Source organism: Gracilinanus agilis, chromosome 3 (assembly GCF_016433145.1).
Source record: "Gracilinanus agilis isolate LMUSP501 chromosome 3, AgileGrace, whole genome shotgun sequence".
Classification (NCBI taxonomy): domain Eukaryota; kingdom Metazoa; phylum Chordata; class Mammalia; order Didelphimorphia; family Didelphidae; genus Gracilinanus; species Gracilinanus agilis.
Window position 1 is genome coordinate 17,023,289 of NC_058132.1, and position 19,360 is coordinate 17,042,648.

The following is a 19,360-nucleotide window of genomic DNA, read 5'->3' on the forward strand; positions in this document are numbered from 1 at the left end:
CCCGCCCACCAGTCGCTCCGCGTTGCCCCCCGCCCGCCGCTGCAGCCGTCGCCGTCGAGGCTCGTTCTGCGCAGGCGCCAGGGCCCTGCGTGCTGCCGCCGCCGACCGGAGCGAGCGGAGCGAGGTCGCCAGCGGTGGTGAGTGCCCGGGGGAGTGGAGGGGGCGGGGCGCGCGCGGGGCATGCCGGGAGGCCGCGGGGCCCGCTTCCGCGCGCCTTCCCGCCGGCCCCGCCCCTCCCGCCGGCCTGGGAGCATGGCAGCGCCCCGGGCTCATTGTCCCTAGGCACGCTGGGGCACAGTGGAGGAGTGGGCCACCCTGGGGCATCCTGGGAGCTTAGGGCAGGCGGCCCCGCTGCATTGTGGGAAACTGGGGGCCGCGGTGCCCCGTTGCGTCCTGGGAACTGAACCACCGCGGTCAGATGCATCCTGGGATTTGGGTCGCTGTGACCTGGAGAATGGTGGGAAATGGGCTACACTACCCTAGGCCGTCTTGGGAGCCGGACCAAGCCAGCCCTTTGCGTTGTTGGAGCCGAGGCTCTGCCTCGGTGCCTCCTGAGAGCGGGGTCAGATTCGCTCAACGCATTGTGGGAGATGTGGCAGCTGGGGGCCATAGGAACCTGGGGCATTCTGGGAGCAGGGACGTGGTGCTTTAGTACTTTGTGGGAGCTCCCTCATAGTGTCCCTGTTGTCTGGTCCTTAGAGCAGTGCCCTATGGAAGCTGACCCTCGACGCCCCAGGCCCTCTTGGGAGCTGGACTGGAGGGCCCTGGTCATCCCTAGAAGGAAGGTTGACCATATACATCTTGGCATTCCCTCCGTCCTTGGCCCCAGGTTATTCTGGGAGTGGGGTCATTCATTCAGTATGAGCATTTATTTGTTTATTTTTAAGCCCTTCCCTTCACTTTCCTTCAGTCTTAGAATCAATGGATACTGTGTGTTGGTTCTAAGGCAGAAGAGTGGTAAGGGCTAGGCAATGGGGGTGAAGTGACTTGCCTAGGGTCACACAGCTGGAAGTGTTGGAGACCTGGCTTCCAATCCAGTGAGCCACCCAACAGGCCCTGATTTAAGCATTTATTAAGCATCTGTTGTGTGCCAGGCACTGCTAAGCTCTGGGCCTATTCAAGGAGGCAAGACTGCCCCTGCTTTCAAGTAGTATAAACGAATGGATATAGTGGAGAGCAAGGCCAGCTGCCCTGGAGCTTGTTGTTGACATTACAGGGTCTTGGTGCCTGGGTGTGTCATCAAACTGTTAAATAAATTTGGCCCCTCCACCTAGTTATTCCTTCCCGAGCAAGTCCCTACTGACTACCCCTTTTCATTGAGGCTCTGCCTGGGCAGGCATTTCCCCACTCTGAACTTTAGTTTCTGCCTCTAAAGTGGCACCACTGGGAAGCCAGCCTGGGACTGGGCAGGCAGGAGATGCTGAGGGAATGTGGAGAGTAGTGACCCAGCTCTGTTCCTGAATCGCAGCTCTCCCTTCGGTTCCTGCTAAGTGTTCGTGTAAAGGCCTGAACTACTGGAGAGAAGAAGCCCTGCTGTGGAAAGCTGGCTGGGGGGTGGGGGGACCCCCATCCTGCTGTTGCTGTCACCGCTGGACATCCCCTTCTAGCACCCTCCCCCAGCCATGACAGAGACAAGAGAGACTACTGAGACTGGGGGCTATGCCAGCTTCGAGGAGGAGGATGAGGAGCTGTCCCCAGGTGAGGTGCCAAACACAGCTCTCTAATGAAGTCACCTTTGCCACCTCCCAACACAGGCAAGGAGCCAGGGTATTCAGAAAATGGGAGAGAGCCTTGGTCCTCAGAGGGAACTTTAGTTCTATAATCCTTTTGTGCTGAGCGTGCCTCACTTGAATTTTCCCCCTTCTTGTCAGGCCCAGAGCACCCCTCTGACTCAGACTATACCCTCTCGGAGCCTGACTCAGAGGAGGATGAGGAAGAGGAAGACGAAGAAGAAGAAACAACGGACGACCCAGAATATGATCCTGGCTACAAGGTGAAGCAGCGCCTTGGTGGGGGGCGGGGGGCACCCTCTCGGAGGGCCGCTCGGGCTGCCCCGCCCCCAGGGCCCCAACCCTGTGCCCTGTGTGGCCGCCCACCCCCCGGGGAGGGTGCTTCAGCCCCTGGGGGCCCACCCTGTCGGCTTTGCCGCCCAGCTGCCCCTCAGGCAACAGCCCCTGCTCGAAGTGCTGCCCAACCCCAGGTGGGTGAGGAGGATGAAGAAGAGGATGAGGACGAAGGGGCCACCTCCACTGGAGGTGATGGGCCCCCTGGGGATGAGGGGGGTGCTTACCACTGCACAGAATGTGAGGATTCATTCGACGACCTTGGGGAGCTGCATGGCCACTTCATGCTTCATGCCCGAGGGGAGGTGTGAGGCCAACCCCTCCTTGGAGGGTGGTTGCAAGTACAGTGGGTGTAGGGCTGAGACAAGGGATCACTGGGGGATGTGGAGCCACCAATTAAGTCTTTATCTTCTGGACAGTAGCTGTGTTAGGGTTCAAATAAAGCCAGATTTCTGTGTGTGTGATGGTGTCTGTGCAAGTGTGACCCTTGGCTTTTGGCCTCCCACGTCCCCTCAAATAGAGTCCAAGAATCCTGAGGCTATAAACTGAATCTTAGAACCACAGACTTAGGACTTTAGGATTGTGTTCTCATCTTGCAGTCATGGATTTGGGCTCTTACATTTCTTTTAACATCTAGAACTAAAAGGAACAGTAGAGGACATCCAGTTTGATCCCTTCACCATCTTCCCATTTTACAGATGAGAAGACTGAGATCCAGAGACAATAGTAACTTGACAAATCATAGAGGTAATGAAGCCTCAGATTCAGAAGCCTTAGATCTTTAGACTCTTGGCATCATTACTCAGGAAGCCTTGATTACACAAATGCTATCTGCAAGGCATTCCAGAGAGTTGGGGTGGTGTGATAATTATAAAACTGGTCTCAGAGGTCCCCTCATGCCATATTTCAGCACTGTAACCATGAACAAGATCCTAAGACAGTTGGGAATGGGCAAGGGGAGCAGCAGAGGGAGCGTGGGAAAAGTTTCTTCAGGAAATGGGGCTGGAAGGACACCAGAGATTCTTAGAGTATGCCTTGCAGGTTTGCTGACACATAGACAAAGATAGAATATATGATCAGTGAAGTTCTGGAAGTCCAGTCTGGCCAGACCATGGCATGAGGTGATGTATGTATATGTGGGTGTGGTCTATTCGAGCTTGATGGCCAGTGGTTTTAAATGCCCAATGTACATTGTATTTGATCCCAGAGCTAATAGAGAGACAGTGTTGGTCACGAAGAAGGGCAGGGGCATGCTTTGGGCAGTTGTGTGGAGGACAGATTGGAGGAATAACAGATCAGAGGCAGGGAGACACTAGTTTAAAACCCTGTGAGTGGAGAAAAGGGAGGATTAGGAGAAAAACTGGAGATAGAACTGACTAGATTTGGTAACTGATGGGATATGTAGGGGAAGGAAAATTAGTTGAGGGTGACTGAAAATGTGAATATGGGTGATTGGAAGGATGGTGGCAGGAAGGGTTGCCAGCATGTATTAGATGTTCAGAAGGGGGAGGACTTGGAAGGACATACTGAGTTCTCTTTCAGACAGCCAGGTTTGTCTTGACTATGGCATGTCTCCTTTGAAATGTCCGGTTAGTACTCGGAATCTTGGGGCTAGAGTCTAGGACAAGAGGCCAGAAACATTGATCTGAGAACCATCTTGTTGAAGACAGATATTAGCACCCTACAGCACCCAAGGAGTTAGGCTGCTCCTCTCCATCTCATCTGAGGACATTTTTCACTTCACCTGCCCCTCTGCCAGCAGCCCGATAGGAGCGATTCCTCCCTCCATTTCCTGGGGTAAAGGGGTAGCCCACGTGTGTCATGAGGGTTGCAGTTTGGGCATTTGGTTTCTAAAAGATTTGCCATCACTGGTCCAGAATCAAGTGGGCATATCTCTGACCCCTTCCTTTCTTGGGACTTCTTTTTTGGAATCTAGAGAAACTTGAGGCTTTTCCCTTAGATCCATAACCAGAAAACAAATTGAAGAGGAGCATGGTGAAAATTTATTAGCAGAAACACCAAAAAGTAAAACGGTGTCTCCAAACCCAAAAGAAACAGGTTTATTGAGAGAGGGCCGGTCTCAAAATAAAGCTGGACCCTGGTCAAGACCAGAGACCCTGAGCCTTGTGAGTGGCCTCCTCATACACCAAACTGATACTAAAATTTACAGGTTTACAACTGTCAAACTCAAATATTTAATCTATAGTACTTTGAAAAACATAACTTTAGCAATGCAAAAATAAGAGTCAGCAACTGAAAAAGTAAAGTGTTTATAAAAACATTACCTAAGGAATCAGGTCAGCAGCTGCAAAAGGTCAGTAAATGTGAAAGTTACCTTCTCATAAAATTACACTGAGCATACATATCATCCCCAAACAGTAAAATAAAGGAGTTTGCCAGAGCTCATTGAGCCGGATGTAAATCTACAGAAGGTCACCCAAAAAGCCCCAAAAAGTATCTGTTCTTGGCCCTATTCTTATTCAAGTGGGAAGCTCAAATACACCCACTATGTGAACAATGATTAACTATGTTAAAGCTATAATTTTAATTAAAGCAGACTTAAAATTGGCTATAAAACAATCATTGGGTAGGGCAGGGTAGGGGATTTCTCACTTTTGGGAGAATACAAGTTCCCTGTTGGAATAATAGAGTATCTCCTTTCCGGGGGACCAAAGTCAGATCCCTTGAAGGGATTGACCTTAAATTAAATGTATCATGATTCTAGTGGGGTGGGTAGGGCGAGCTATCTGAATGGAGTTACTCTGTTAGATTCTTTCTTATCACACATAACCCTGTACTTAAGGTCTTCTTTCTTTTGTTCTTATCTGCCATCCCCCCTTTCCAAATGTCTTTTCCCAGGCAGGAGTCTGGAAAGGGCTTTAGAGAAAATTCACATTTCTTAACATTTCTAGAGAGAAAAGGTTTTATATATGTTTCCACCACAAAGTCTCCATGAGATCACATAGGATTAGCCTCATCAGCTATTAACTTGGGAAATAATTTTGAAGACAAATCTATCTTAAAATCAGTTATCGAGAAAGAAAAGTTAAGCATGAATGTGGGGCTAAGCCCCTCCTAGCAGAAGAAACCGCCCACTGGGGGGCTGTAAGCAGGGCTTTTAAAGGTTAACACCACAAGGAGGAAGAGGAGGATGGGCTTGTGATCAGTTTATGAGGAGAACTGAATGTCCAAGCAGGCAGGAAAAAGGAATAGCCATTCCTGATTAGTTCCTGCAGAGGACTAGGTGGGCTAGATGGCTTTAGGGTCCCTTTGTTAGACTATCAGGTTGGGCCTTGTCCAACTGATCTACATCAGGGCTGTTTCTGGAATGGGAGCCCTGGGCCTAGGCTGCTGGAGTTAGTGGGGATTCAGTGCATTCCTTACAGTCACGCTTTATATGGTTACTCTTTCAATATTTTAGATACCACACAGCCAATCGGTCAGTTAACATTTACTAAGCACCTCCGGTATGCCAGGCACCTGACTAAGGACTAGGAATCCAAATGTGAAAAGGGAACAAAATCCCTGTCCTCAAGAAGCTCACGGTCTAATGGGAAACTTCATAATTGTCCCTCATTTTTAGGGCACTTTGAAGACAACAAAGTGTCTCCTTCTCCCCCCCCCCTCCCGCCCCCCCTTAGCCTCTTAAGAATCTGGCTTCTGTCCTTAATCATTGCACTGAAACTTTTCTTCAGAAGTGACCAGTGATCTCTTAGTGGCCAAATCCAATGGCCTCTTCTCAGTCCTCATTCTCCTTGACTTCTCTGCAGCCTTAGAATCTGTGAGTGTCTCCTCCTCCTCTAGGTTTTTGGGACACCATTCTTTCTCTCCTGGTTCTTCTCCTACCTCTGACTCTAGCTCTTTGCTGGATCCTCCTCCACATCCTCCCCACCCCCCAGCCACAGGTGTCCCTCAGGCTTCTGTCCTGGGCCTCCTTCTCCCTCCACACCACTTACTTGCTGACCTTATCAGCTGCCAAGGACTGACTCTATGCAGCTGATTCCCAAACTGCCTTTGCTGCCCCCCAATCTCACATCTCCACGTGCCTTTCAGACATTTCAAATTAGATGTTCAGAAGACATCTTAAACATGCCCTAAACGGACGTCATCATCTTTCCCCCCCAAACCCTCTCAATTTCTCCCCTTCCTCATTACTGTAGAGGGCACCGATATCCTCTTAGTAGTCACAACCCAGACCTTATCCTGGGTTGTCTTCGCTGTCTCTTACCCCTCCCCATCCATACTGTTGCCAAGGTTTGTCTATTTTAGGTTTTCAGCAACTCTTGAATACCGCCCTCCCTCTCTGACACTGCTGCTGCTCTAGTGTGGATCCTCATCACTTTACATCGGAACTACTGCAGTAGCTGCTGGGGGGTGAGCCTACCTTAAGCCTCTCCCTACTCCTGTCCATCCTCCATTCTGCCACCAAAAGGATTTTCCTAAAGTGCATGTCTTGATCCTGTCACCAGTGTGTCACACACACTCACTCAGTAAACTCCAGGGACTCCCAGTTGCCTCTAGGATCAAATAGAAAATGCTTTGCTTGGCATTGAAGCCCCCAATCACCTAGCCCCCATCCTACTTTCCAGTCTTCTTACCCATAAGTCCCATCATATACTCTACAACCCAGTGGCACTTCCTCCTGGTTGTTCTTCTAACAAGACCCTCCATCTCTTGGCTCTGGGTATTTGCTCTGGGTGTCTTCTGTGCCCAGGCTGCTCTCCTGAACCTGACTTCTGACCTTCCTGGCTTTCTTTAAGTCCTACCTAAAATCCCACCTTCTACAGGAAGTCCTCCCCAAACTCTCCTAATTCTCCTGTCCTCCCCATGTTAGTTATTTTCACTTTATCCTGTATATAGTTTGTATAGATGTTCACATGCCTCTCCTCTCTTAAACTGAGAGGGTGTGGACCATTTTTTACCTCCCTTTAGATCCCCAGAGCTTAGCACATAATAGTTGCTTAATAAATGTTGATTCTCCAAAGGTCTCTGGGACAGGAAGGACCCATAGCCATTTTATAGCAGAGTGACTGGTCAGTCAGCTCTGAAGGGGCAGTGCCAGACCCCAGTCTGAGTGTCACAGCCACACATATTGGCAGCCCCTGAGAAGTCCCATGCCAGACCAGCTCAGCCCTAGAAGCGATCTCAGAATATCAAGTCCAGGCAGTCCTAAGAGCACCCCTGAGAATGTTGAAGGACCCCATAAAGGAGGAGATAGCTGCCTCCTAAGGGACATTAGGATGGTTCTTTCTTAAAAGCATTTCCCTTCCATCAGGAGGAAATCACTAGCCTTTTTACCTTCTATCCAGCGATCCTTGTTATTTACTCTGGGGCCAGACCAAATAGGTTCCTACTCCCACTTCCCCATGATGGCTCATTTCATACTTGCATGTTCCCCCTTCTTCATTCTTCTCTTGATTCTTCCCTCCTGGATCCTCCACTGATCTTGAAGGGCACAGATCACCCTTCTGTCCTCCCACCATGGTTGGGGGTCTTTGTTCATGCTCTGAGGCTTCAGTTCCACTTGGCTTCCAGAGCCCTTGCAGCCAGTTTGCCATCTCTAGTGTCAGGTGGTGCTAGTAACCAACCATCTGTGAGGGATTCAGCCCTGGCCTTGGGTTTCCTGATCATCTCTCTAGAACTGGAAGGGAGTCTACAACCCTCTGCTCTGGCCCCACCCCACAATTTACCAATGGGAAAACAGTTCCAGGGAGATTGTGACTTGCCTGAGGTCTCGGAGGTGGTCTCTGAACCCTTGAAGCTCTTCTCTGCCTTCCCTACAGCTTCTCTCCTGTTTCTCACCCTGTCCATCACAGAATCTGCACCAGACTTGGAGATAGGCCGCCCTCAACCCCTGGTTACCTTCTCCAGTCTTGTAGTGTTACCTCTGCCTCTGGACCCCCAAGCCTGTCTTTGCTCTGCTCTTTCTTTCCTTTCTCCCCATCACTCTATCCCTCTGTCATCATAAGCTAAGTTATAGAGAGATTCACCCAGTTGTAGGACATGAGCAAAAGCAGGCAAGCACACACTCTACTCTTCCCCCAGAGTTCTCATCAGCAAGGGATATGGTTTCTGTTAAGTGCTTTGCAAACCTTACAATCCTATATAAATGTCTGCTATTTTATATATTTATTATTATTATTATTATTACTGGAAACAGCAGGGTGGCTCAGTGGATAGAATGCTGGACTTGAGTGAAGAAGACCTGAGTTCAAATTGGGCCTCAGACATATACCAGCTGTATGACCCTGGACAAGTCACTTAACTTCCATTTACCTTAATCCACTGGAGAAGGAAATGGCAAACTGTTCCAGTTCCAGTATCCTTGCTAAGAAAACTACGTGGCCAGCATTGTGCTGTGGTCCTTAGGATGATGAAGAGCCAGATGTGACTGAACAACAAAAATATTATTACTCATTCCTCAGGACTATCCTGGCTTCTAGGCCACTTCCTAGGCCAGGGCTCCTTCCCATCTCCTCCAACATCAATTAGATCATCCTGCTAGACATTGAGGTCACCCTCCTCTTCCAGATGGCTCACCTGAGCCCAGAGTAGTGATGGGCTTCACTCACAGTTTTTGGACCCCTCAGACTCCAGCTAGTACAGCAGAAGAGTCGGGATTCAATGAGTGCAGCTCCAGGCAGTGGGCCTCAGAGTCAAGGAGTCAGTCTCCCCATCTTCCATCAGGGCTGGGGGTGGGGGTGGCATTAGAGCACTAATGATAAGGGGGTGGTGCAGGGTTAAAGTTTAGGGGAAGGATGAGGGCTGGAGACAGAGATTTGTATGGAAGCCAAGGCGAGAAGGCATAGGAAAGAGCCCTGGGATACACCCAGGATTAGGGGGCTGAGCATGGGCTTCCATGATGAATCAGCAAAGGAGACTGAAAAAGAAAGGTCAGCTAGGTAGGAGGGGCACCCAATAATAAAAACCCAGGGTGGAGAACGTCTCCAGGAGGAGGGAGGGGGCACTAAGTCAAATCCTGCCAAGGGAGATTTGGGATGTTTGAGCAATGAGAAAAGGCTTTTGGGTGTTAAGTCCATTGGAAGGTTTCCTTCAATGGCCCCAATAATCTTTTAATTGCTTTGGAAAGAATCATTTCTGTTGATTGGTGGGGCCAACCAGAATTGCAAGGGGATGAGAGCTCTGTAGTCATGGGCATCGGGTGAGGAGGGTGGCTTAGACAAGGCAGAGACATGGGAGATGGCTGGGAATGTCCCTCAAACAGCTGGGACATGGCCTGAGGGGAGGAGGAGCACAAAGGGAGTTCAGATTTTGTGGAGGCCTTGAAATGCCAGGTTGAGGAGTTTGTAGTTTATCCTTGAAGCAGCAGGATTCCCTGGAGAGGTTTGGAGCAGGAGAGTGACACGGTCACACCCGAGCCATGGTTAGATTATTTTAATAGCTGTGTGAAGGGTGGCCCGAAGAAGGGAAAGCTGGGGGGGGCCCAGAGCCTCTATTAGAAGTCAGAGGTGCTCTGAGAACAGAACTGGGATGGTGGCCAGGCACGTGAGTGGAGTAAAGGCTGGTAGAACAAAGAAGACACCATCACTGACTAAGTAAGGAACATCAAAGAATGAGAGGAGTCCACCAGGATATCCAGGTTGCAAACCTGGGTGCTGGGAAGATGGCAGGACCCTCAGCAGAGAGAAGGAAGCTGAATGAGGGGAGTTGGAGGAAAGAGAATCTTTTGAGCCCAATAAATTTGAGATGCCCACAGGATGGCCGGCACAGGAGGGACCAGAGCTCAGAAGAGAGAGGAGAGATCTGGGAGTCGTCTGCAGTGAAATGATGCTTGAACCCACGAGAGCTGATCAAGCCACAAGATGAGGGCCAAGACAGTGCCCTAGAGAGCACCCACCCGTGCAAGGCACAAGGTGAGCGATATTGCTGCCAACAGGGAACCGCGTGGTGGTGCAGCACCTGGAATTCTCGAGAGGCCGTATTGCTTATTGCTTAGTTTTAAGTTAATTTGTTGAGTACTCAAGAAAATCTAAACTAGCCAGTCGACTCTCCATAACCTGAGCAAATGCCAAAGAGCAGGGCCAAAGAGGCGCAGCCCAAGGCGTACCCCCAGTCCCTCCCCTGGGCAGCCCAAGACTTCCCTCAGCAGTAAGGAGCCCCTGAGGAGGCAGACTTGGAGACGCCAACAGACCCTTTCCTGGGCCACCATGCTGGCCCGCTTTTTGCTCTTTCATCCTTTCAGATCTAAACAAAAAGAAAGGTCCCAAGTCAAATTCATGGCTTAGAGGAGAAACTGCCACCTCCTGACCTGTTCTGGGGAGCTAAAGGGGGAAATATTTCACAAAAGGTATCACAATTCAATATTAATTGTCCACAGTGGGAAGGAGAACCAGGAGAGATCCATGCACCACCTCTGTGGCAGGAAGATGGGCTAGTCAGGAGTATCAGTAGCTGCCAAGGAGGAGTCAAGGCAGGTATGAACTAAGCCCAATGAGGAGCTGGAGAAAGCTGGGGGGGGATGAGGGTGGAAGGTAGCCAGGGGGGCCAGAAGGAGCCAGGAAGTGGAGGCCTTTGTCAGGGAGCCGGTGGGAAGTGGCCCTCCTTCAAGGAGTTGGTGAGATCAAAGGAAGGCTTTGTAATGATGGGGTGGAGCCCCATGTAGACTGTGGAGAAGGAGGTCTTTGGGGCCGGCCTGGAAGATCCCCATCCGCTTCCCAGGGATCCAGCATCTTCTCAAAGTCTATCCAGGGCATTGTTGCCTTCTCTTACCCAACATCCCTTTGCCAGAAGATTTGGACCTTCCCGGGCATCGCTGGTGAGGAAGTTTTCCTCTCTCGGAAGCCCAGCTCTGCCCCCGCCCTTGCCAGCCCTGGCCTCTGGCATCGCAGCCTCCCAGATGCAGGAAGCTCGTCTAATCTAGCTCCCTTTTTGCAGAGGAATATCCGAGAGGCTAAATGGTTTACCCTGAGATCATACAGGAGGAGAGCGACAGGCCAGGATTCAAACCTGGGTCTCCAACCTGGAATCCGAGAACGAATGTGACTCCTCCTGCACTTGGCATCCCTTTAGGCACTGAGAGAGCTGAGAGGGCGCTCCTCACAAGCCGCTTCTCTCTGGGGGCCCGGGGGCTTAGGGTGGGGCACAAAGGGTCAAACCCCAAGAGAAGTGTCCAGGCTTGATCACATTCGAGTCAAGGAGATGGAGACCCTGCTCAGATGGCGCGGGTGACCTGGGCAAAAGAAGGCCCCAAGAAGGAAGGCCAGGAAGTGGTTTGGCCCGGCTCATGGAGTGAGGTGTCTCTCCCTCTATCCCTGGCACGCCTTGCTGCCTCTGGACATACAGGGTCACACAGCTGGATTCGAATTTGGGTCTTCTCGACTCCGGGCCCGGGCTCCTAACCATTGAACCACAGGGCCAAAGCAGGCAGGGACTTTAGAGGTGAGAAGCAGGCCAGGAGCCCTATCTGTCTCGGCCACAAAGCAGTCTGTTAAGCTGGTCCCCCCGGCACTGTGGGTGGCACTCCGGGTTCTATGGGCCTCCCCAGCCTGGTGCCTGGCCCTTAAAAGAGCCTCCAGGCCTACTTCTTGGCTTTTCCAGTTGCAGAAAGAGGCCCAGAGTTAGGAGGGGGTTTCCCCAGGGAGGCCCAGTTGTCTGTGCTCCATGGTGCCGCCCTGTCTCTTGGGGGGAGACTGAGGTTTGCCCTGCCTGAGCTTCTGGGCTGAGGACAGCCACCTTGTCCTTGCCTGGGGGAGCTCCTGGCTGGCAGTGGACAAGACAACTACAAGGTCCTTGTCCTGCCTCCCCCCAGCCCTCCAGCTTCTCAGCCCCTCTCCTGGGCTGCAAATCTGTGCCCAGAGCTGGGGATACAAAGAGGAAAAAAGAAGACAGGCAGCTACATAGCTCAAGATAGGGAGCCAGGCCTAGAGAGGGGGGGTCCTGGGTTCAAATGTGGCCTCAGTCACTTCCTGGCTGTGTGACCCTGGGCAAGTCACCACCTCAATTGCTCTTCAGCCTTGAAACTGATACTTAGTATTGATCTAATCCTGGAAGGTAAAAGGATTTCAAAATGAAAAGGAAGACAGCCCCAGCCTCAGGGCACCCAGAAGCAGGAAAGGGGCTGGTCCCATGGGGCGGGGGAAGCTGGGAAAGGAGGAGGAGCTGGGCCCGGGTGGGCAAGGCCGGGCAGCCCCAAAGGAAGGCATAGGGGTCTACTTTGGACAGGGGCTGGGGCTGGGCACCAAGGGTGGTGGGAACTGGTAGGTGAGGCGCTTCCTGGGGCCTGGGGGAGAAGCCCAGGCACAGGTCGGAGCAATCCTGGCTGCAGGCTGCTGAGGACTGAGAGCCTGATTCTTGGGGCCCTCCAGATTTTGCAAGCCCGGACAGGGTTTAGGGACCAGATTCCAGGCCCCCCTCCTTTGGCCTTTCCTTTCCTGGGCATTCAGAAGTGGGTGATCGTTGCAGAGGCCTCAAATATCGCTCCTCCTACTGGATCGTATTTAAACCCCACAATTAGAGCCTCCCAAACTACTGGGGAGGAATCCTTCTACGTGATTAAAAGCTGCGTAATTACAGAAGGCCAGCTCAGCTCTGTGAGGACCGCGGCTGCCTTTTGGCTTGAATTTGTGGGGTTTCTGGCACATACAGTGCTTATGAGCTCTCTCTCTCTACCTGTCCGTCCGTCCATCCAGGGTATCTTCCTGTCTCCTCCTCATCTCTCACATACCCAGCTCTGATCACTCTCAAGCCGTTCAGTAATCACACTCATGTCTGACTCTTCATGACTTCGTTTGGGGTTTTCTTGGCAAAGAGACTGGAGGGGTTGGCCATTTCCTTCTCCAGCTCCTGTCGCAGATAAGGAAACAGAGGCAAACGGGGTTAAGGGACTTGCCCAGGGTCACACAGCTAGTAAGTGTCTGAGGGTGGACTGAGATTCTAGAAGCTGAGTCTTCCTGACTCCAGGTACAGCTCTAGCCACTGCTCCACCCTCTATCGGCTCTCCATCCATCTCTCTATCTGCCCATCCAGCCAGCCATTCTTCTAGCCCCGTGTCTACAGAATCTCAGAAGAGGAAGAGGGGCACCTAGTCTAGCCCGTACATGACATGACAGGGTCTCCATCATTCCCAACTAGTGGTGGTAGAGCTTCATCTTGAAGCCCTTCAGAGACGGGCCATTGGATGGCTCTGTCCCCAGTATTAACGACATCCCCTCACTCCGTAACATTTAAAGGCTCACAGCAGACTGCTGCAGTCACATCCACTCACATTTGTTGGGCTTGCTGAGTGCCGGAGATGCCAAGCACACAAACCACCATCCGCCACACAGTTGAACCTGGCCGTTTTCCTGCAGGGCAGCTCGTGACACAGTGGAGAGAGGACTGAGGCTGGAGTCAGGAACACTCTTCTTCCTGGGTTTCAAATCCAGCCTTAGACGCTGACCAGCTTGTGAGCCTGTTAAGTCCCTCGGTTATGCCTCGGTTTCCTCATCTGTGACACGAGTTGGAGAGGGAAATGACAAACTCCTCCAGTCTCTTTGCCCAGAAAATGGGGTCATGAAGTGTTGGACACAACTCAACAACAAAACTTTACTGAAGGGGAAAAGGATCCTGGCAAAGCAGAAAGAACGTTCCCAGTCAGCAGGTAAGTAGCTGTTGACAGGGTGCTGGGTGCACACAAGGAATGAAAGGATCCTCCCTCTTCCCTGGGGAGCCAGCAGAAGCAGAACGAGAATAAATGAAGCCGCCCTTAATTCTGGGGTTACTTCTTTTTGTCCCTTCGTTCCCTGCAGGGATGGCCTTGCCAGCAGGCCCGGCTGATCCAGTGCCATATTGGCATTATGCTCTCTCCTTAGGGACAGGATCTGGGCTGGTGGCCAGAGCACGGTGGTGGACCAACCTGCAGTGCTGTGGCTGGCTGAATGCCCAGGTCTTGCCATGCTCTGGGCAGGGGTAGGAAATCACAAGGACGGAGGCCATGACCCTGTTGGGGGGCAGCCAGGACTCTGAGGAAGTGAAGGATGGACACAGGTAATGGGGCCTTCCCGGAGCCCCTTGTAGCCACTGCAGGAAGGCAGCTTCCTGGGGGCTGGGAAGGCCTGGAAGCCTGTTCAGGGGATGGGGATCAGGGCCAGATCTAAGGGGAGAAGGGGCTGATGGGAGGATTGGGCTGAAGAATACTGGAGTTCAGTCCCCTCATTTTACTGATGGAGAACCCGAGGCCAGGAGGAGGGTAACTAGGCTGGGCCAAGGTCCTGTGTGTGTGTGTCTAGCAAGGAGCAGAGCCAAGAGGCCACCCAGGAGCTGGGAACACTTTCTACTCTTCTCCTTACTGTCTGGGTGATCCAATGGGCAAGCCACTGGAGCTCTGACCCCGCTTTCCTTGTCTGTAAAATGGACCTATAACTTGCCCATATATCCTCACTGGGTTATTTTGAGCCAAGTGCTTTGTAAACTTCTACAGATGTTTAAAGTTCCTACGGCTGCTGCCAATGACATATATAGATAAAAATAAAGATATAATGAATGATATGGGGAGCTGGCCACTGCAGGCACTTCCTGGCTGTGTGGCCCTGGGCAAGTCACTTAGCTCTATTTATCTCAGTTTTGTTAACTAGAAAAAAAACGCAGAACTATTAAGTAGCCAGAAAAGCCACTCTTTAATTAAGGAAAGGGGTACAAGGGCTGAGTTAGGCCTCCATGCAGAGTCCAAGGATTGAACTCTGGATGCTAGTCTGGACACTGACTCCAGGGAGAGCCAACTAGATTGACAACTCCCAGGAGCCATTAGGAAGCTTAAATACTTTTCTAGAGGAATGGGGGGTGGGGAGGACAGAGGGTGTTACTATAGTAACGAAGGGGAATGAGGCGTTCCCAGCCCGAATAACTGAGGGGCCCACGATTTACAAAGGATACAAAAGGGAAAGACCCCAGCCCAGGGCTGGGCCACCCATTAAAGGACTTTGGCCTGAGGGGACAAAAAGAGATACTGAACACCTGATGGGCTTAGCCCTCCCCACCTAAACTCCTTTAGAGCCCTTTGTTAGTCTGAGACTAGTGAAGTTGGACTTTCCCTCCTGCCACAAGCTCAAGCCTGGGGCTCTCGCCTTTTAGGCTAAGTAAACTAGGGGTCATCCAGTCTTTCTGGGCTACAAGTTTGGGGGCTTCTAGATTCCACGTCACCGTTTCTTCATCTGTAAAATGAGCTGGAGAAGGAAATGCAAATCAGTCCAGTGTCTGTACCAAGAAAACCCCAAATGGGGCCGCGAAGATTTGGGGAGGGTGGCCCCGAGCCCCAGTGCGGATCTGCTGCCGCCAGCACATGCCCAGAGGTCCTTAGAGCCCGCGCTCCCGGGTCACACCCAGAGCCCCTGGGGAGAAAGGGAGCGAGACCCTCAGCCTAGGGCAGGAGCAGGGGGGGGCGCCCAAGGGGATCCCCGTGACGTCAGCAGCTCCTCCTCCCCATACGTCCGACCCCTGGCCCTTTACAGAGGAAGAAACTGAGTAAGGGCGGACTCCCGGCTGATCCTTTTAGGAGACTCTGGGGGCCTCCCTCCAGCCAGCTCGGCCGCCTGACCTTTATTTGACTTTGCCATCTCTGACCCCGTGCACGCCGACCTTTGGGCCCAAAGTCCTCCGTCCCCATCTGGGTCACCCAAAGACCCCCTTCCCCGGCCCCCAGCAATTGATCCTTAACTTTCCACACATCCCACCCCTATCCGGTCCTCTTTGATCACAAGATGACGTCACTTGTTTTTGTCCCCACGTGATTGCACCACCATTCCCCAGGGGTCCCGCCCCCGTTACCTCTGACCCGGCGCCTCCTCCCCCTCCCTCATTGGCTCCCTCCTGCGTCTCGGCTTCCTCCCCTTCCGCCCGACTTGGGGTGGGGGCAGGCCGGGCCTAGCGTTTGCGCACGCGCCAAGCCTTCAATGCCTTTGTTTCGGCCTTTCTTGCCTTTCCTGGGAAGCCCCGCCTCCTCGGTGTCGTCATCATAACCGGTGGACCATGACGTCATCTGATTAGATTTCCGAACCCTCCCTGTGTAAGGGGCTGGACTTCGGGGAGCGGACCGCCCCACGGACTGCGCCGGCTGCCGGCTGTTTATCTGCAGCGAGATCGGCGCCTGGGGTTCGGACGAGGGCGGGGCCGGCGCGGGACTCGGGGCCCCAAGAAGGAAGGAGCAGGAGGGGCTACGGCCCAGAACGCCTGGGTCCTTACCAGGTGTAAGGAGCGGAGGCCAGGATACCGGGCGGGGTGGGGGTGAGGTGGACCCGGGAGTCTCTGGAGGGAGAGAGGAGGGGGGCCCCGTATCCCTGGGTGCTTTTATCAGGTGGGTGGGTGGGGGAGGGATACTGCCAGCCTTGCCAGGTTGGGGGGGAGCAGGAAGCCTGGGGTCAGGGGACTGGCCTGGATCTTGAGTCCTTGCCAGGTTAGGGAGGGGCAGAATACTTGGGGCCCTGCGGGGAGGAGGGGGGCTGGGTGCCTAGGAGTCATTGGCAGATTGGGGTGGGGACAGGATACTTGGGGCCCTGCTTGGTAGGGGAGGCAGGACCTCGGGAGCCTTCCAGGTGTGAGGAGTGAACAGGACCCGGGGACCCTGCCAAGTGTGTGGGGGGAGGGACAGGATGCTGGGGTCACTGCCAGGTGAGGAGAGGGAAACAGGATGCCTCTGGGGCCCTGCGGGGGGGCAGGGTGCCTGGGTCATTGTCAGGTGTGGGGAGGAGGGGGAGGGGACTGGGTCCTTGCCTGGTGTGTGTGGGGAGGAGGCTAGAACACCTAGGTCTTTACCAGATGGGGGGGCGGGGGTGAGGAGGGAGAGGATGCCGAGTTTCTGACAGGTGGAGGACTGGCTGTCCAGTCCAGAGGATGGGAATTGGGGTGCCAGGGTTCCTTGGAAGACGAAAGGGTTGGGGGAGGTTTTTACCTTGGGACAGAAGGGTTCCCACGCCTGAAAGAGCTGGTGCTGGCTCCAGAACCCAGGCCGAGTGCCCAAGGGTGATCTGGGGGAAAGCCTTCTTCTGGGTCCTGAATAGGAGAGAGGGAGGGAGGGAGGGAGGCAGGAAGTAATCTTGGCTCCTGGGATGTTCCGTGGAAGAACCGGGGGCTGGGGCTGACTGAGGACTGGAGATGGGGCAGGCTGGGGGCTAAGGTGCCAGGGGAGCAAGCTGGCCGCTCAGCTCTTCAGTGCCAGTCACCCTCGGGAGCGATGAGGGGAGGGAGCCGGGGGCTGCTCTGGGATTTGGCTCTGCAGAGCTTTAAGGGCCAAGATGAAGGATAAGGATGGCCACCGGGAGTCCTGAGCCCTACCGAGAAGATGTTTGGGCCCTTCGGACCTAGCCAAGGGACCGGTCTAGGGATGGGAAAGGGAGACCCCAGCTCCAAATGTGCAGAAGGGGCAGAAGTTGGAAGGTTGAGGATTTGGGCACTAAGCCTCAAGGAACTAGGGATTCTCCATGCCAGAATGCCAGGCAGATAGATAGAGGAAATCGCCTGGGTCCTGGGGGGCAAGAAGAGGGCTCGGGATGAGGCCAGAGACCAGGGTCCCAGTCACCTAGTGACCCTTCTCTCCCCTCCACAGCCCCAGCCATGCCTCCCCCGCGGGGTGACGTGACCGCCTTATTCCTGGGTCCTCCACGTTCGGGAAAATCGGAACTCATCGCCGCGCTCCGGGAGGCTCCCGAGGCCTGGCATGAGGAGACCCGCGTCCCTGCCCTTTACCCTGCGGGCCCCGGGCTCTTCCTGGGCGAGCTGAGCTGCCCGCCTGCAGCGCCCGAACCCTGGGCAGCTGAAGCTGACGTGCTAGTGCTGGTCTGGGGGCCCCGGGGCGGGAACGGAGCCGAGGAAGGGGATGATGAGTCTCTGCCCGAGGGGCTGGGGGCGGCTGGGCGGGCGGCCCTGGCCCGTGGGGCCCCCCTGTTAGCTGTATGGAGCCGTGGTCCCAGGAACGGGAACGCCGCGACCCGGGAGGAGCCTGAAGACCTGGAGCAGGAGAGAAAGAAGGCGGCAGCCCAACTGGCCGCTGCCGGGCTGGGGGCGGCGCCCCTTTACATACTCAGCCGACCTGGGCCCCAGGGAGCTGACCTGGCTAGGCTGCGGGAGGCGCTCCATGACCGGGGGGCGGCCCTGGAGGGGTAAGTGAAAGACTAGCCCGAGGCCTGAACGCCTCCTCCCTAATGCCCCTCCCAGCGCTACCCGCAATTTAGGAGGGGTAGGGGGCCCAGTTAATCGTGAGGATGGCAGCCCCGAGAGGAGAGCATCCCTGGAAGGGAGGGGGCGGGGTGCACCCCAAAGGGCTCGCTGACCCCAGCCTTTCTGTGCCCTCTCTTCCAGGCTGCTACCTCCCGCCCAGGAAGGCTTCGAAGTGGTGGGGGGCGCCGAGCTGGACGCCGTGCGCGAGGCTTTCGAGGCGGGCGGCCTGGAGGCTGCCATGACCTGGCTGCGCTCGGGCCTGGAGCGCCTGGGCAGCGCGCGGGTGGACTTGGCCGTGGCCGGGCCCGAGGCCCCCTCCGTCATTGGATCCCTTCTGGGCCAGGACCCTGAGCCCGCTCCCTCAACCCCGGGGCCGGCCCCCTACCCCGCCCCGGAGCGGCCCAACGTGGTGCTCTGGGCGCTGCCCCCCGACTCCGCAGCGGACTCCGAGCCTCGCGCTCACTACGACGCCCTGGTGCTGGGGTTGTCAGGGCCCCCGACGGCGGCCGACGTGGCCCTCGGGAGGGCGCTGGTGGGCAGCAGCATCCCACTCTTCTTCGTGCGGACGGACGGAGGCGGTGATGAACCCGAGCCCGAGCCCAAAGAGGGGTCCGGAGCAGCCTGGGTTGGGGAGGACGAGGGCTGGGAGGTGTTGGGCGCTGAGGAAGCCCGGGAGCCGCCTCCCCTGCCTGCGGCCTTCCCCCTGCGCCCCGAGGGTTTGGCGGGCCTGGAGGCCGCGCTGCGGCGGGCACTGGCCCCGGCGCAGGGGGCGGCTCTACTGCTGGCGCTGCCCCCCGCGTCCCCACAGGCCGCGCGGGCCAAGGCCGATGCTCTGCGGGCAGGCGCGTGGCGTGCGGCGCTGCTGGCCAGCGTGGCCGCCGCTGCCTCCCCGGCCCCTGGCCTGGGCCATGCGTGCGACGTGGCGCTGCTGCGGGGCCAGCTGGCGGGCTACCGGCGTGCGCTGGGGCTGGAGGCCGCCGCCGTGGCGCGACGCGAGCGCGCGCTTGGGCTGGAGGCCGGCACGCTGGCGGGCCGCGAGCGCTCGAGGCTGGCGCGGGATGGCGCTGCCCGCGGGGAGGTGGAAGCGCGCCTGCGGGCCTGGGCAGGGGAGGGCACCGCGGGCGGCGCCGCCCTGGGCGCGCTCTCCTTCC

At 55.0% G+C, this 19,360-nt stretch overlaps 2 protein-coding genes across 6 annotated transcripts; both read left to right on the plus strand.

The window, feature by feature from the left end:
* Window positions 1-55: 55 nt before the first annotated feature.
* On the plus strand, window positions 56-2,527 carry ZNF428 (zinc finger protein 428). 5 transcript variants are annotated; one of them, XM_044671041.1, is made up of 3 exons: window positions 56-137; window positions 1,469-1,698; window positions 1,872-2,527. In XM_044671041.1, exons 2-3 carry the CDS (start codon window positions 1,623-1,625, stop codon window positions 2,372-2,374), a joined length of 579 nt encoding a protein of 192 aa, XP_044526976.1. In that variant the 5' UTR covers window positions 56-137; window positions 1,469-1,622; the 3' UTR covers window positions 2,375-2,527. The 5 variants fall into 5 exon arrangements, with proteins under 5 accessions (XP_044526976.1, XP_044526977.1, XP_044526975.1 ...); XM_044671042.1 differs by lacking the exon at window positions 56-137 and adding an exon at window positions 336-457; XM_044671040.1 differs by lacking the exon at window positions 56-137 and adding an exon at window positions 464-562.
* A 13,566-nt stretch (window positions 2,528-16,093) lies between these two features.
* On the plus strand, window positions 16,094-19,359 carry IRGQ (immunity related GTPase Q; the record flags this gene model as incomplete). Its single annotated transcript, XM_044668516.1, has 3 exons — window positions 16,094-16,243; window positions 17,599-18,151; window positions 18,351-19,359. Coding segments are annotated over exons 2-3 (1,554 nt in total), but the record flags the coding sequence as incomplete, so codon positions are not given.
* Window position 19,360: the final 1 nt, after the last annotated feature.